The sequence below is a fragment of the Nannospalax galili genome, unplaced genomic scaffold (assembly GCF_000622305.1).
Source record: "Nannospalax galili isolate Female #2095 unplaced genomic scaffold, S.galili_v1.0 scaffold652, whole genome shotgun sequence".
NCBI classification, from domain to species: domain Eukaryota; kingdom Metazoa; phylum Chordata; class Mammalia; order Rodentia; family Spalacidae; genus Nannospalax; species Nannospalax galili.
This window is the reverse complement of record NW_008332152.1, coordinates 786,921-801,482: the sequence shown is the minus strand read 5'-3', so window position 1 is coordinate 801,482 and position 14,562 is coordinate 786,921. Positions and strand designations below refer to the sequence as shown.

Below are 14,562 nucleotides of genomic sequence, written 5' to 3'. Positions count from 1 at the left end.
GTGTCCAGGGAGAAGTCTCGGGAAGAAGATCCTGTGAGCAATGAACTATAAAACCCGAGGCATCTCTAATGTACATCTGGTTTTTGTTATATAACCCTAGGAGTCTTTTGTGATGGCTTCTGTCCTTGAAGATCCCTGGCCCCAGGTTGGCTTTGGGTCTCTCAGGTCTTTAAACAGAGTAGCTGGCATCACAGGAGCAGCTGGATCTGGTGTCAGCTGGATCACAAGCATTCTACTTTGGAGAGGCAGCCTGATGTCTTAATAGGAGTGACACAGACTTTGCTGTGGAGGGAGCTGACTGGGTTCTTCTGCCTCTTCAGCACAATGACCTTGGCTGAGAATCATGCCCAGACTTTCTTTCCTTTTTGACACGTGTGACTGGAGCTGACTCTGGGGGTTGTGGTGTCTCCTGTGGGCTCTCAGTGTTTGGAAATGGTTTACCACCCCTCTGTGCACAGGAAACAAATAGAACTGAGGAAAGTTCTGGAAGGTGTAAACACCACATGGTCCATGACACTGGGTCTACTGCAGCACCCTTTACACAGGGAAACTTCGGTTCATAGAGTGGCCAGGTCTCTGACCCCTGAGATTCTGGGGAATAGTCAGTACAAGTGGCATGTAGGTGTGTGGAGGTGACAGGAAATCCCTCTTATGACACTTTTTAGCAGTGCGGGGGAGAGTAGGTTCACTGTGTGAGTCAGCGTGACTTGGAAAGGCCCAGCCTGGCTTCCCTAGAGGGACCAGGGTGAGTCATGCTGACTTCTGAATAGGCTCTTGTCTTTCCTCCGTGGCCCTTGGCCTCTGGTCAGTTTCACCGGGAGGACTAGTGTGGGCAGGGCGCTCAGTGCTCCCCTCAGAGGGACGGGGACACTCCTGAACTGTCACTGCGGGAGGCCCTCCTAGCCACTGAGTTATGGCTATGGAAGTCAGGAAAAGCCTGCTCAGGGTCAGGAGGTAAACATGAGCTGAACGCCATCTCTCCCAGGAAGTGGGGCCTGCCAACACCGAGCCCTGGCAGTGTTCGGTGAGGCAGATTTGCTCAATTCTGGTGCCACCAGGATGGGGCGGGCATGACACTCCTTCCTGTTACAACATGATGCCACAAACCTGGTGGTATGAAACCACAGGAGTTTATTGTCTCACAGCGCTGGAGGCCAGAAGTTCCAAATCAAGGTGTGGGCTGGCCACACTCCCTCTGGAGGTTCTGGGGGGACCTCTCCCAGCTTCTGGTGGCCTCAGGCATCCCTAGGTAGTGGCTCCATCCTGCCAGTTTTTGCCTCTGTTGTCACGTAACGGCATCATCGCCATATGCTATCCTTTTCACAACACTGGCTGTTGACTTATGGCCACGCTACTCCAGTGTGATCTCATCCTTTTTTAAAAAAAATCTTATTTATTATTTTTATTTTATCTGTATGAGTGTATTGCCTGCATGTGTGTAAGTGCACCCCTGTTGTGCAATGCCTGTGGAGGTCAGAAGAAGGCATTAAATTCCCTGGAACTGGAGTTATGGATGGTTGTTGGTCACCATGTGGGTGCTGGGGACACATACCCTGTTCTCTGCAAGAACAGTCAGTGCTCTTCACTGCTGAGTCATCTCATCAGCCCTAGATCTTGACCTACTGGTCTCTTCTGTGACTACCCAGTCTGCCTTTAATTCTGGCCAATAACGTCTTTTATTTATATATTTCATTTTCCAATTGAAAATTTTCTATTTAATTATTTTTTATAGTTTCCAGGTCTGTAGTAACATCTTACGCACTTAACACTTTCGCAAGCTTTTGAAAGAAATTTTTACCATACATAAAATGTATAGATATTTTGTCTGTGGATGTGTAAGTGTGTGGTCCATGGAGGCCAGAAGAAGTTGTGGGATCTACATGGAGCTGGAATTATAGGCAGTTATGAGCCACACCATGTAGATGCTGGGGAACAAAATTTGAGTCCTCCTCATGAGCATCAAGTACTCTTAACTGATGAACCACCTCTCCAGCCCCCACCTGTTTTTGAGACAGGATGTCATGTAACAAAGGCAGGCCTCAAACTCGATATGCAGCCAAGGGGACCTTGAACTTCTGATCCTCCTGCCCCCTAACTTCTGAAGCTGAGATGCCAGACGTGGACCACCATGCCCAGTTTTTCAGTGCTGGAGACAGAACCCAGGGTGCCATGCACGAGAGGCAAGCACTCCACCAACTAGGGATGTAAGCCTTATTCTCTGATGCTGGGATTATAGGTGTGGACCACCATGCCCAGTGTTTACCGTGCTCCGAATGGAACTCAGGGCTTCATGCACGAGAGGCAAGCACTCTACCAACTGAGCTATGCCCTTAGTCCCTCAGTCTCCCCTTTTAAGATGAGACCAATAAGCCCCGCCTGGGAGCATAGAGGGTGGGGCCTAAGGACAGTGTCTATACGCCACCCCAGGACAAGAACCACACTGTCACCATCACTTGCACAGGGGCTAATCCACCAAGGCCTGAGTGTGCTCTGCTGGGACTCAGAGGGCTCAGTGTGTCTGCCTGTGGCTGGGGTCCCTACCTGCCGAGACTGACGCCTCCGTGGCGAACAACATGGCAAATTCCCGGATGACGTCAGCAGGACCCCCATCGATGAAGAACCCAAGGTAGCTGACAGAAGAATGGAGCACCAGGGGGATGACGGCGGGGAAGGAGCTGAGGATCCTGTCCCCGGCGGACTTCAGAGCCTCGTACAAACATTCCACCTTCTGGTCTTCACACTAGGGGGAGAGAGGCAGAGAACGTGTGTCCTCAGCACTAGAACTGATTCACCTGTTGGGAATCAAAGATTAATCATCGTGGGCCGTCCTCTGAGGCGCTGTGACAGTCCCTATCCAGCCCATGTCCTCACAGGGTGGAGGATCTGCTGCTCAGTTCTTTGAAGTATTTGGGGTAAGATTCTGTCTGAAATAGGAGCCTCTGTAAGTGCCCAGGTGGAAATCCTTTGGCCACCTCTGTCCCTACCGTGTCTCCCGAGCCAGTTCCCTTTCCTCCCCCTGTGCTCATTGCTTAGTTCAGGAGGCAGGAGGCAGCTTCCGGAAGTTCCCAAACAACTTTGCCGAAGCTTGGGGTGTTCCCTGGGACACCTGTTCAGACCCAGGAGAGGAGTCGAGCTTCTGTCCCCGGAGACCGGAGTCTCAGGCACACAGGGAGCTTTGCGGCAGATTGGGAGATCCTGCTTCCAGGGGGTTAGTTTCTGGAAGCATCTTTCTTGCACAGCTGTGTTTTGTACTCCTCTAGCGTGGTGGACTGGGAGCTGGTGGTAGACAGCTCTGCCTTGCTGTCCTGAGAGCCCGCGGCCCCTTCTCTGGTCCCCTCTGGCAGAGGTGAGGAGGAGATGCTCGCAGGCCTCCCACTCAGCCTCAGGACCCCTTCTCCCAGGCCAGCAGCCCCATGTCCTCTCCTCTGTCTAGTGCTCTCCGGGGAGGCTGCTGATTTGACTGTTTTTTCTCATTGGACCAGGCCCTAACATGGGCCGTGATTTGTGCCCTAAAAGCCACCAGTCTTCAGTGGGTTCGTTATATAACGGGGGGGGGGGGCTGCTCTGGGGTACATCTTGTTTCTTTTCACACGGGGTCTCCCTGTAGCCCCAGCTGGCCTGAAACTCACTATGTAGACCAGGCTGGCCTTGATTTCCCAGAGATGCACCTGCCTCTGCCTCCCGAGTGCTGGGATCTAAGGTCTGTGCTACCACATCCACCTTCTAGGGTGCTCTGCTAGTCTCCCAGAGGACCAAGACCAGAGCAGCGTCTTCCCTCCTGGAGGGACACAGCACCTTCGTTCCACCCAAAAGTGCCCTTGGAGATATTGATACAAAGATGTAGAGAGTGTGGGGTCATACCTCTTTCTGCCTGGGGAGCCGAAGACTCTAAAATGAGAGGGATAAATAAGTAGGGTCCTGAAGGATGAACAGGAGTGGCCAGAGGAAGGGAAGGGCCCCAGCAAAGGAACAGACTCATGCATTAGTTCTGGAGCACCCTGTTCAAATAAATCAGCTATCCCAGCACCTGGGAGGCCCTTTTCTGGCTTCACCGTGCATTACATTCACATACATACAAACTTTACTCACTCACACAAATACATACTCCTCCAAACACCTGGGCAGCCCAGTGTGATGGCACACACCTTCGGTCCCGGCACTCAGGAGGCAGAGACAGGTGGATCTCCATGAGTTTGAGACCAGTCAGGACTACATAGAGAGACCCTGTCTCAAAATAAACTAACTCTTGTGCGAACTGCAGGAGGGGCCAAGCAGGCATGCAACCTAGGAACCATACTAGGAAGTCTCTGACCCACGAGCCATGCCCCAAGCCCCCTCATGTGTTCTATAACTGCCTAATTATCAGAGAAAACTGAATCAGCTGCCTGGACGCACTTTTAAGGCCTCCCAGGGCGGACTCACCGTGAAGAAGTCACACAGCGTCACGTGCGGAAAGACCTCGTGAGCCCTGTTCTTTGCACACTGGCGCCTGCTCTCTCTCCAGAACTCTTGGAGTTTTTCCAGCAGGGCCCCCGTGGGACAGAGGAAGAGGGCATACTCCTGGGGGATGGGGTCGTCAAGGGAGGGGTCACCTCGGTGACAACGCAACCTGCAACGGAAAACAGCCGCTGCTGCCTGGTGGCTGACAGCAGAGCTCCCCCAAGCACAGCACGCAACAGCGGGACAACTGTCCAAAGTCAGAGGCCTGCTGATGTCACACACACACAGGAGTGCTGTGGCCATCCCCACAGGATGTGTCCAGGGGTGGGTGGTCTCAGCTGGGCCAGGCCACACCTGATGTCTGCTGTCAAAGCCAAAGACTGAGAGAGTGAAAGAAAACAGGTGGGATTCATCCCCGACCCTCAAAAGAACTCTCGGATCCAGCTCTGTGGTGTTGGAAAAAGTTTAATTTTATCACAGACTTCAAACTAAGTAGGAAAACTGAAATCCCAAAAGGCAAACGTTAGGTGGCTACGATATTTTCTTCTGATTGAATAAGTTATTATTTTAATACATTTTTGTTTATTTATTTTTACTTTATGTGCATGAGTGTTTTGCCGGCATGTATGTAAATGCACCACATGCGTGCAATACCTGAAGAGGCCAGAAGAGGGTGTAGGAGCCTCTGTAACTGGAATTACAGATGGTTGTTGGCTTTCAAAGGAGGTGCGGGAAATTGGACCCAGTACTCTTAACCACTGAGCCATCTTTCCAGCTCACATTTATTTATTTATTTTTGAGACAAACTCTTGGTTTTTATTTGAGGCAGACCTGGAACTTGTGGTCACCCTGCTGCCTCAGTGCTGGGATTTCAGGTGTGCGCCACTACACCCAGCTAAGAAAATTCTTTTCAATGCAAGGAAAACTGATGTATAGCACTAAATATAAGTTGTTTTCAAAAATAATAAAAGTGGGGGGCTGAGGAGATGGCTCAGTGGTTAAGAGCACTGGCTGCCCTTGCAGAGGACCTGGGTTCAATTCCCAGCACCCACATGATGGTTAACAACCATATGTAACTCCAGTCTCAGGGGACTGAAGCCCTCTTCTGACCTCCTCAGGCATTGTATGACACTGGCGCACTTATATACATGCAGGCACTACACACACAAAACAAATTAATAAAATATTTTTTAAAAAGTAGAACTGGACAAAACACTACTTAATCTCAGCGCTTGGGAGGCAGAAGCAGGTGGATTTCGGTGAAATTGAGGTTAGCCAGCCTGGTCTACATAGCAAGTTCCAGGCCATCTGGGGCTATAGGGAGACCCCGTCTTCAAACCAAACAAACAAAAAGCAAAGACGTTTTATCAAAGGTTCAAAGTTACACTCAGCTATGTCAAGTGTACAGCAAGACCAGATGTACCAGCCTTTACGAAGAGCAACTTGTCAGTACATGCTGGGGAAAACACTCAGTGTTTGCAACTAATAATTCTACTACAAGAAATGCATCCAGAGGAAATAACGGAAAGCATAGGCAAAAACTCACATGGAAAATCTTTATCAGGCTGTTGTTAGAAGGAAGAGCTAGGTGGTAGTCAACCTACTGATCATGGGTTCATTGACATTATGGCTTTGAAGAATTTCTGGTGGGTAAGACATGCCTATTTGTCACATTAGGGTTAGGAAGCAGGATGCTGTCACCACGCAGATGCTGACTATGTGTGAATGAATTTCCCTTGAGGTGACACACAGCGGTGTGTGGTCTCCTTCCCACCTCTTAACGCAATTTATCCCAAAGGTGAATCCACTTGTTTTTTTCCCAGAAATCTAGGCAACACATCTATCAATAGCACACATCTGTTTCGTGCAAATCATGAGCTACTGTTCACATTGCATTTCTGTCCCACCCCATGTTTTTGCAATCCATCCATGTGGCGGGCAGACATCTAGTTAGGTTGCCAGTGTGAATCTTTCAAAGGCTGTGCCATAGCCCATCCTACATGCGTGGAGCATGGCTCCCCACACACAAATCCATGGACATTGAAATAATTTTCTTCTTTCAAAAGCTCCTGCCACCGTGATCAAGATCTCTGTGCACTGGGCTGGAGAGATGGCTGAGTGGTTAAGGGCACTGGTTGCTCTCGCACAGGACCCAGGTTTGGTTCCCAGCACCCACCCGCAGATAACAACCATCTGCAACTCTGGTTCCAGGGGATCAGATGTGTTCTTCTGGTCTCCTCAGGCATTGCATGACATGGGTACACTTACGTACATGCAGGCAAAACACGCATACATGTAAAATAAAAAATAAAATTAAAAAAATGTAAAAGATCTCTGTGCTTGTCTGATATTTAGGCTCTTCTGCTCTTCTCCGGGGAATATGCTTAGAGGAGGAGCTGAGTGGATTTAGGTGGTTGGCTTGTGTGTTCCCGGTGCTGCTGCTCTAATGGCCCCAACTGGAGTCCCAAATTGTAACAGCCACAGTAAGTTCATGTGTATAAAGTGGCCACTTTAATTCAAAAGCTAGAAAAACAGCCAGCTTCAAGGCTGAGCGCCTGAACTTAGCTGCTTCCCCTAGAAGAGTGCTTTCTCTGGAGTGGCCGACCTTGGTCACGTCCCAGACACGGCAGCTGTGCTTCTGCCTGGCCAAGGAGCCTAAATAACAACAGTGATCAGAAAGTGCCTCACTGTAAAGGTCCCTGTACCTCTGTGAGGAGAAGGACTAACACAAGCTTGATCTGGCTTCTGCAGTTTGCTTACCTGCTAACTTGGGCCGTCCAGACCCTACTCAGGACCACCCGGCATTACTCAGGTGTGACGCCATTCCCATGGTATTTGTGGTTTTGCCTTTATAAGTTGGTTTCACCCTCCCCTCGGGGCCGTGGGTCCTGAATCTGACTAAGGGACCATGGATGTTCTAGCCCTAATAAATTTGACCAATTAAAATTTGAATTGGGTCTGGTGGTCTTTTCCCAGTTGTTTCAAACTCCATAACACTGCACACTGCCTTCCATGCAGCACCAGGCTCCCCACCTCCTCTCCCTGTCAGCATCAGTGAAGGCTGGTCTTTTTCTTTTAATGGCATCTTAACCTGCGCCTCCCTCATCCCTAGTGCGATGTCAGGACCACTCTCACCGAAGTGTAAGGGGACCTGGCTGTGTCCCTGTTCCCTGGTGTTCCTAGCCTCATTGTCTGGATCGCCATTGGCAGTTGCCGTCCAGGTCCCTCCCACTGAGCTTGGTTTATAGTTTGAATCTAGAGCCTGGATGTGCAGTCAACCTGCTGGGGCTCTGGGCATTCCCCATCTCCTGCCCGTTCACTCTCAGTCTGTGGTTTTTGAGGATGGGGTTCTCCCAGAGCACAGAACCCTCTGATATCCACTGGCAATCTTTCTATCCTGTGCTGAAAGAAGTTCTTGTTTGCTTTTTTTTCTCTTTTGGTAGGGTTGGGGATGGAACCCATGATGGTTAATTTGAATTGTTAGCTTTGACAGGCTCTAGAATCACCTAGAGAACAGACGTCTGGGCATGTTTATGAAGCAAGTTTTAGCTTGGGTTGACTGAGGAGAAGACCCAGCCTAACTGGGAGGTACTACGTCATGGGCTGCGATCCTGGAAGGAGAAGGTGAGCTGAGAACCCGCGTTCGTCTCCCGGCTTTCTGTGGCTGCAGTGAGATCAGCTGCCTTACATGCCCACTGGCATGACTTCCCCACCATGACGGACGACACCCTCGAACCTTGAGCCCCAAAGAAACCCTTCCTCCCTCAAGCCTTTCCAGGTATCTGATCACAGTAACAGGAAAAGTAACTGATGTGGAACTGATATGGATCCCCAGGCCCGCAAGCCCTCACCACAGAGCCACACCCTAGCCCCAGGGTCTGGGTTTTACGCTCTGGTGTTCATTGTGCCTACTTCAGAACAGAAGGAGCAGGAGGCTGACAGTGGTAGACGGGTGGCTAGGAGGTGCGGTACTGAGGGATAAATTCCTTACCGTCCCTCCAGGTGCACGATGTGATACCATGGGTGATTCACGGCCTCCCTTATATTCTTTCCCTGCCTACGGAGGCCCAAGAGTATGGTGTACTCTTTTTATATCAACAAGATAACCCCTTCCTATTTATTTGACATACACAGGAGTCTTTTTTCCCTGATAGTCAAATTTATATTTAAAGTAGGTTTCTTCTGTGTGCTGGGACTGGAAGCCAGAATGCCGAGTACAGGTCCCACACCAAGCTACACCCCAAACCCTGAATCTAAGGGCTCTTTGTTCTAAGTTCTCTCTTGCTCTTTCTAAGGAGGGTTATGCTTTGCTGGCTCAGAGGTGGGGGTGGGGGAACACAGTCACGCCATCTTGCTTTACTTTCCCAGAGGCCCCATCAGATCCAAAGGGTCTACCTGGGGAGTAGGGTTCAGTTGATGTCACCCAAGCCCTCTGTAGCCTGGCAACTCCCACCCCACTCACCAGTCCGAAGCCTCCTCTGCTGTCTTCCTGCCTGTGGCTGCTAGCGCTTTTAGCCTGTGGAGAGTGAGCACAGAATGGTCAGGCCCCAGCTGTCCTCTCTTCTGAAGGGGTGGATTCTAATGATGCAGTGGCCACTCACCCAGAAGACCCACGGGGTGGGCACCCTCCCAGGGTCAGGCTTCTGGGCTGCCTGGTGGTGTCCATGTGCCCAGGTCTCCATTGTCCACACAGTGACACATGACCTTTGTTTCCCATTTTCCACTCACTTTCCTTCCATGGCTTGACCTCTGCTGCGGAGCCATGGGACCTTAGTGCTCAGGACCTGACCGCTGTCCTCTCTCCCTTCCCTCTCCCTGTACTCTGTTACCCTCCAGCAGAGCCAACCCAATCTATTTTTGGCCGCTAAAGTCACCTGGTACAGGCTGCACTCCTGGCTTAGATGCATGCTTCCCCAACAGCTGTGGCCCCACCCCAGAGCCCCTTGGTCAGTGAGCCTGCTTTAGGAAACACCCCTTACCCAAGGGCAGTCTGGTCCACAGTCCTCCCCGATGCCCTACCAAATGCTCACCAGAGCTCTTGTCATGGCCCATGGCACCTGTATGCCTTATTCATTCCTGGGACATGGATGTCACTACATTGAACTGAATTCGGCTAAGCTGGGGCCAACCGGAGTGGAACAGAGCTGGCCATGGACGCGGCAGCCATTCAGCTGGGCTCCACTGGAACCCAGTCTGGTGCTGCCCAGAGCTGCTGATGCTTGTGTGAAGATGAACGGGAATGTGGCCACCTGGAGAGGCCTTGACTGAGAGGCCATGCCACGGAGCCCTACTTTGAGGGGCTCTGGCCTAAGTGAGAGATTTAAAACACAGCTCTATTACCCCAACAGGAGGCCATTGTTTAAGCTATTAGGGATGTCGATGAGTTCACCCCACAGCTTGAAGAGGAAAGCACCCTGGGCCCCAGGGGCACCGGGAGTGGCTGCTGGCTGGGGCTTGCTGCCAGCTGTCCCTTGGGCCTTGGAGTCCACCTGCAGTTGCATCATGAACCCTGGGTGGCAGGTGCCATGTGTGGACTTCCTGATGGGCTCAGCCTGATGGCCTTGATTCTACCATCCACTGAGTGGACCCCTGACTCACAGCATTGTGGAGGCGGCACAGCCCGACACAGGAGAGAGAAAGGACACTAGCTTCAAAGCTACGTCCTCCAGCGTCATCAAGGTCTCATCATATCCTTGAAGGAATTGCTTAGCTCATTCCCTGAACCCTAGAACATCCTTCTAACCTCTTTCTCTCTGGGGTAAGCACTTGAAAGGGACTACAGCTAAGAAGCAGGTTCATAGTGGATAGGGTGACCACAGTCAGCAGCCCTATTTCCCTCTCTGATCCCAGCATCTCCTAAGGTTTAAACTTCCAGAGTGAGGATCTTTTCCTTAGAAGAGCAGGGTGTGCTGACTCTGTCTCTGGAATTTCTCCACTGTCTTGTGCTATGGTTGGACATTGCAGAGACTGTCCCTGTGCTGTTTAGAAACATGGTGTAGAGGTTCTCCTGGTGGCCTTATCCTTAGAGACTCACATTAGAGTTAGATACCATGAAATGCCACCTTTGGAGTCACGGATCTACACAAGAAGTCACGTCAGCCTCACTCTCCTCCAAACCCCAGACACGGGCTGCCAGAGTACCTCATGGCTTCTGACACGCACATGTTTCAGGGTCTCCATCAGCCAGCCGGCAGAGCTGGCCTTTCAAAGGTCGAGATCATTCTGTGTGTAAACAGAGGGATGGGGCTTCCTTCGGAGACATTATCTGGCACTGCAAGTTGACTACTTCAACAGGAAGCCAACGCCACTGGCCTATGCAGTACTATAGCAGGGGCAGAAGAAGGGTCCACCCAGGCAGGGAAACTGGGCTCTAGGGCCTCAGCTAGCCGCAGTACTCACGCAGTGTGTGCTGGGAAGCCCAGGGCCAGGAGGGGTTCCAGGAGCGAGGGGGTGCTGCGGCCCTTAAGCTTGCTGGCGACCTTGGCATAGAGCGGTGTCTCTCCGGTGGCCATGTCTTCCTGCTTGTGGTGCAAGAGGCGCCTGCTCACTGCAAGGAGCCGATAAAGTGAGAGGAGAGGGAGGCAGGCTGAGGCTGTGAAGAAAAACCTCAAGCCTTTTTTGATCTTTCTGACACAAGTGAATATCCTGTTTGCACAATGATGGGACTTCAGAATGCTCTGTGCCGGCTGACAGCAGCTTCTGTTCACCCGGTCTGCTTCCACAGTGGGCTTTGCTCCAAAGTTCATCCACGGGATCTACCTGTGTACTTGGGGAGCATTTGGGAGACAGAGACACCTGAGAGTGTGGGGGAAGGACGAAGGAGCAAAAGTCTGGGGCAGGCCTCTCTCTGGGGTCCTGATGGCCACCTACCCTGGGTCACCCTGGACCTTCATCTCCAAGCCTGCAGATAAGACATTGACATCTTCTTTATCTGCTGTTCCTGCTTGCTCGAAAATCTTCTTCAAATTAATTTTTAGTTATTCATTGACTTTTTGAAGGACTTGTAAAGCTTAGTGTGCATATAGAAAAGCTTGACCAATGATATTTAACATAAGGAATTTTCATAAAGTGAGCACACCCCCAACTTCCCCAGGACCAACAAAACAATAATGCACAGCCAAGGGCAACTTGTACCTTTCTAAGGGACGTTGGGGATGTCTGGAGACATTTGTGGTTAGTGCAACTTTGGGAGGGGCTAGGAGCTGGGGACATGTTGGCACCTGGAAGGTACTGACCAGGAATGTCTCAGTGCCCAGGACACTTTGCACAGCAAAGGGGATCCTATACAAAATGTCAGTAATGAAGGTTATGAGACTTTGCTCTAGAACTTTCCCAGACCCTCAGAAGCATTTCTCTCTCAACCCCGTCTCCTCCAGCTTATCTCCCCTAGAAAGCTCACTTGTACATTAATTTTTAGTCTTGTTCTAGTTGGCTTTTCTGTTGCTGTGATAAAACTCCAACCTAAACCAACTTGGGGAGGAAAGGGTTTATGCAGCTTACACATTACGATTCATCACTGAAGGAAGTCAAGGCAGGAGCCTGGAGGCAGGAACAGAAGCAGAGACCACGGAGGAACGCTGCTGACTGGCTTGCTCAGTTACCTTTCTTATCCAGCCCAGGCCTACCTGCCCAGGGGTGGCACCACTCACAGTGGGTTAAGCCTTCCTCCATCATTTAACAATCAAGAAAATGTCCACAGACATGAAACACAGGCCAAACGCAGGAGGCATTCCTTCTGAGGGTCCTTCCTCTCAGGTATGTTAGGTGGGAAAGCAGGAGTAACTATCACAGCCTCACATAACTAGAACCCTAGAATATGCTGTTTTACGTGTGGTTTCTGTTTTTCTTTTTCTGTGGTCCTGGGAACTGAACCCAGGACCTCAGCCATGCTAGGCAAGAGCTCGAATACTTCAGGCCCACGTCTTGTTTCTTTACAAAATTGCATCTGTGAAATTCGACCATGCCACCGTTGTTGAGCGGTATTCTAGTAGGTAAATAATTCTCGGATCATTTATCTAATTTTTTTGTTGATGTAAATATCAGCAAATATTACAATCTGCTCTCTGGCTGGCAGAGGGTGAGAATTCTGGCTGCCCCTTTGATTTCTAGTCCTTCTGGTCTCTGTGTGGATGCATCTCCTGGGGTGATTGCATTTCCCTGGTGGACAGTGATACTGAGATCCTCTCTCAGGCTTACTGGTCACAGAATATCCTCTCCAGGAAAGCATCTGCTCAGATCTCTCTGCCTGTTTTTTCCCCATTGGATTTTTTTGTCTCTTCCTATAACTGTGTGGGAACTCTGGTTAGTGCTTTCTGCATCCCATTTGAGGACTTGCTGTTTATTTACATCAGTGAGGATGGTCTCCTCTGCTCTGCTTGCTTCCGAAGCTTTTCTTACTGTTCCAATCTTCCTAGTTCTACAGTCAGTTGGAAATCCTTCTGTGTACGGTGTGAGGCAGGGATAGGGTTCGTTTATTTTCCCCAGTGACAAGGCTATACAGTGAATTGCTGTAGAATATCTGTTATGAACCATGGGATGGACATGCTTGGTTGCTTCTAGTTCTAGCGTGTGCTCTGGTCTGATGTGGCCATTTTTGTGCTCATTCTACATGGTTTTCGTCACTGCAGTGTCAAACCTCTCTAATTTTGTCTTCTGTGGGATTGTCCTGGTTCTTCTGGGTCCTCTGCTGTTTCAGTGGGACTGGAGAGACAGCTCAGTCATTAAGAGCACTGGCTGCTGTTGCAGAGGACCCAGGTTTGATTCCTAGCACCCACATGATGACTAACAACCATCTGTAATTCCAGTGGCAGGGGATCAGACGTCCTCCTCTCACCACCACAGGCATCACACCACACAGATGCACTTATATACATGCAGACAATATACTCATACACGTAAAATATATTTAAAAAATCAGGTTGTCATGTGTGCCCTGCAGGGTGCAGAATGACCCACATGCATGGCCAGTTGACTGAATTCAATGGGGAAAGGATACTGTTTCAATAAATGATGCTGGGGAAATGGCACCTCATGCTTGAAGCTAACTCAAAAGGCATGATGGAATTAAATGTAAAATCTCAAACTATAAAACCTCCAGAGGAGGGGCTGGAGAGATGGCTCAGCAGTTAAGAATGCTGGCTGTTCTTGCAAAGGACTCAGGTTCGAATCTCAGCACCCACATGGCAGCTAGCAACTGTCCATAACTTCAGTTCCAGGAGATCCGACAGCCTCTTCTGACCTTTGCAGACATTGCACAACATGAGTTCACTTACATACATGCAGGTACTACATGATACACATAAAAATAATAAATAAAAAATTTAAAATTTCTGAAGGAAAGCCTAGGGGAAAAATCCGTGTTGTGTTGTGTTCACGAAACTTTCTCAGGGCATAAAAAGCAGAATCCATAATTTTTTTTTTACATTAGGCTTCATCAAGATTTTAAACTTCTAGAGCTGGAGACCTGGGTCAGTGGTTAGAGCACTGGCTGTTCTTGCAGAGGACTTGGATTTGATTCTCAGCACCCACATGGTGGCTAACAACTGACCCTTACTCTAGTTCCAGAGGATCTAACACCCTTTTCTGGCCTCTGAGGGTTTGCACACACATGGTGCATTTGCACACATGCAGGCAAAACACTCTTACACATAATAAATAAACTGTAAACATCTGTTTTGAAAAGCATCATAAAAGACATGAAGAGGTAAACTGCTGAGTGGGAGAAAATGTCCCCCACACATGCTACATATGATGCCCAGAATATACATGCTATTATATATAATATATATATATGAATGAACAGGTGAAATAGATATTCTTTCAATAAGGATTTATTTTTTATGTGTATGAGTGTTTTGCCTGCATGTATATAAGGGCACCACATGTGTGCAATACCCATGGAGGTCAGAAGAGGGCGCAGATCCCCTGGAACTGGAGTTATGGATCGTTGTCAGTTGTCAAGTGTGTGCTGGGAACTGAACCCAGGTCCTCTGCAGGAGCTGCCTGTGCTCTTAAACCCTGAGCCATCTCTACAGCCACAAAGTATCTATTGTCGGTCAATAAGAAGAACAACTAGCAAGTTTAAAATTGGGACATATATCTAAATGTCACCTGCTGAATCAT

General features: G+C 49.6%; 1 protein-coding gene across 1 annotated transcript in view; it reads right to left on the bottom strand.

Moving 5' to 3' along the window:
- Positions 1 to 10,952, bottom strand: part of Ubash3a (ubiquitin associated and SH3 domain containing A) — a 38,217-nt gene extending 27,265 nt beyond the window's left edge. The window contains exons 1-5 of the mRNA XM_008827413.2: positions 10,840 to 10,952; positions 8,903 to 8,956; positions 4,423 to 4,609; positions 2,546 to 2,740; positions 418 to 483 (exon numbers count right to left, since the gene is read on the bottom strand). Coding sequence (XP_008825635.1) covers positions 418 to 483; positions 2,546 to 2,740; positions 4,423 to 4,609; positions 8,903 to 8,956; positions 10,840 to 10,952 — 615 coding nt within the window. The remainder of the gene's footprint in view (positions 1 to 417; positions 484 to 2,545; positions 2,741 to 4,422; positions 4,610 to 8,902; positions 8,957 to 10,839) is intronic.
- Between the last annotated feature and the right edge of the window lie 3,610 nt (positions 10,953 to 14,562).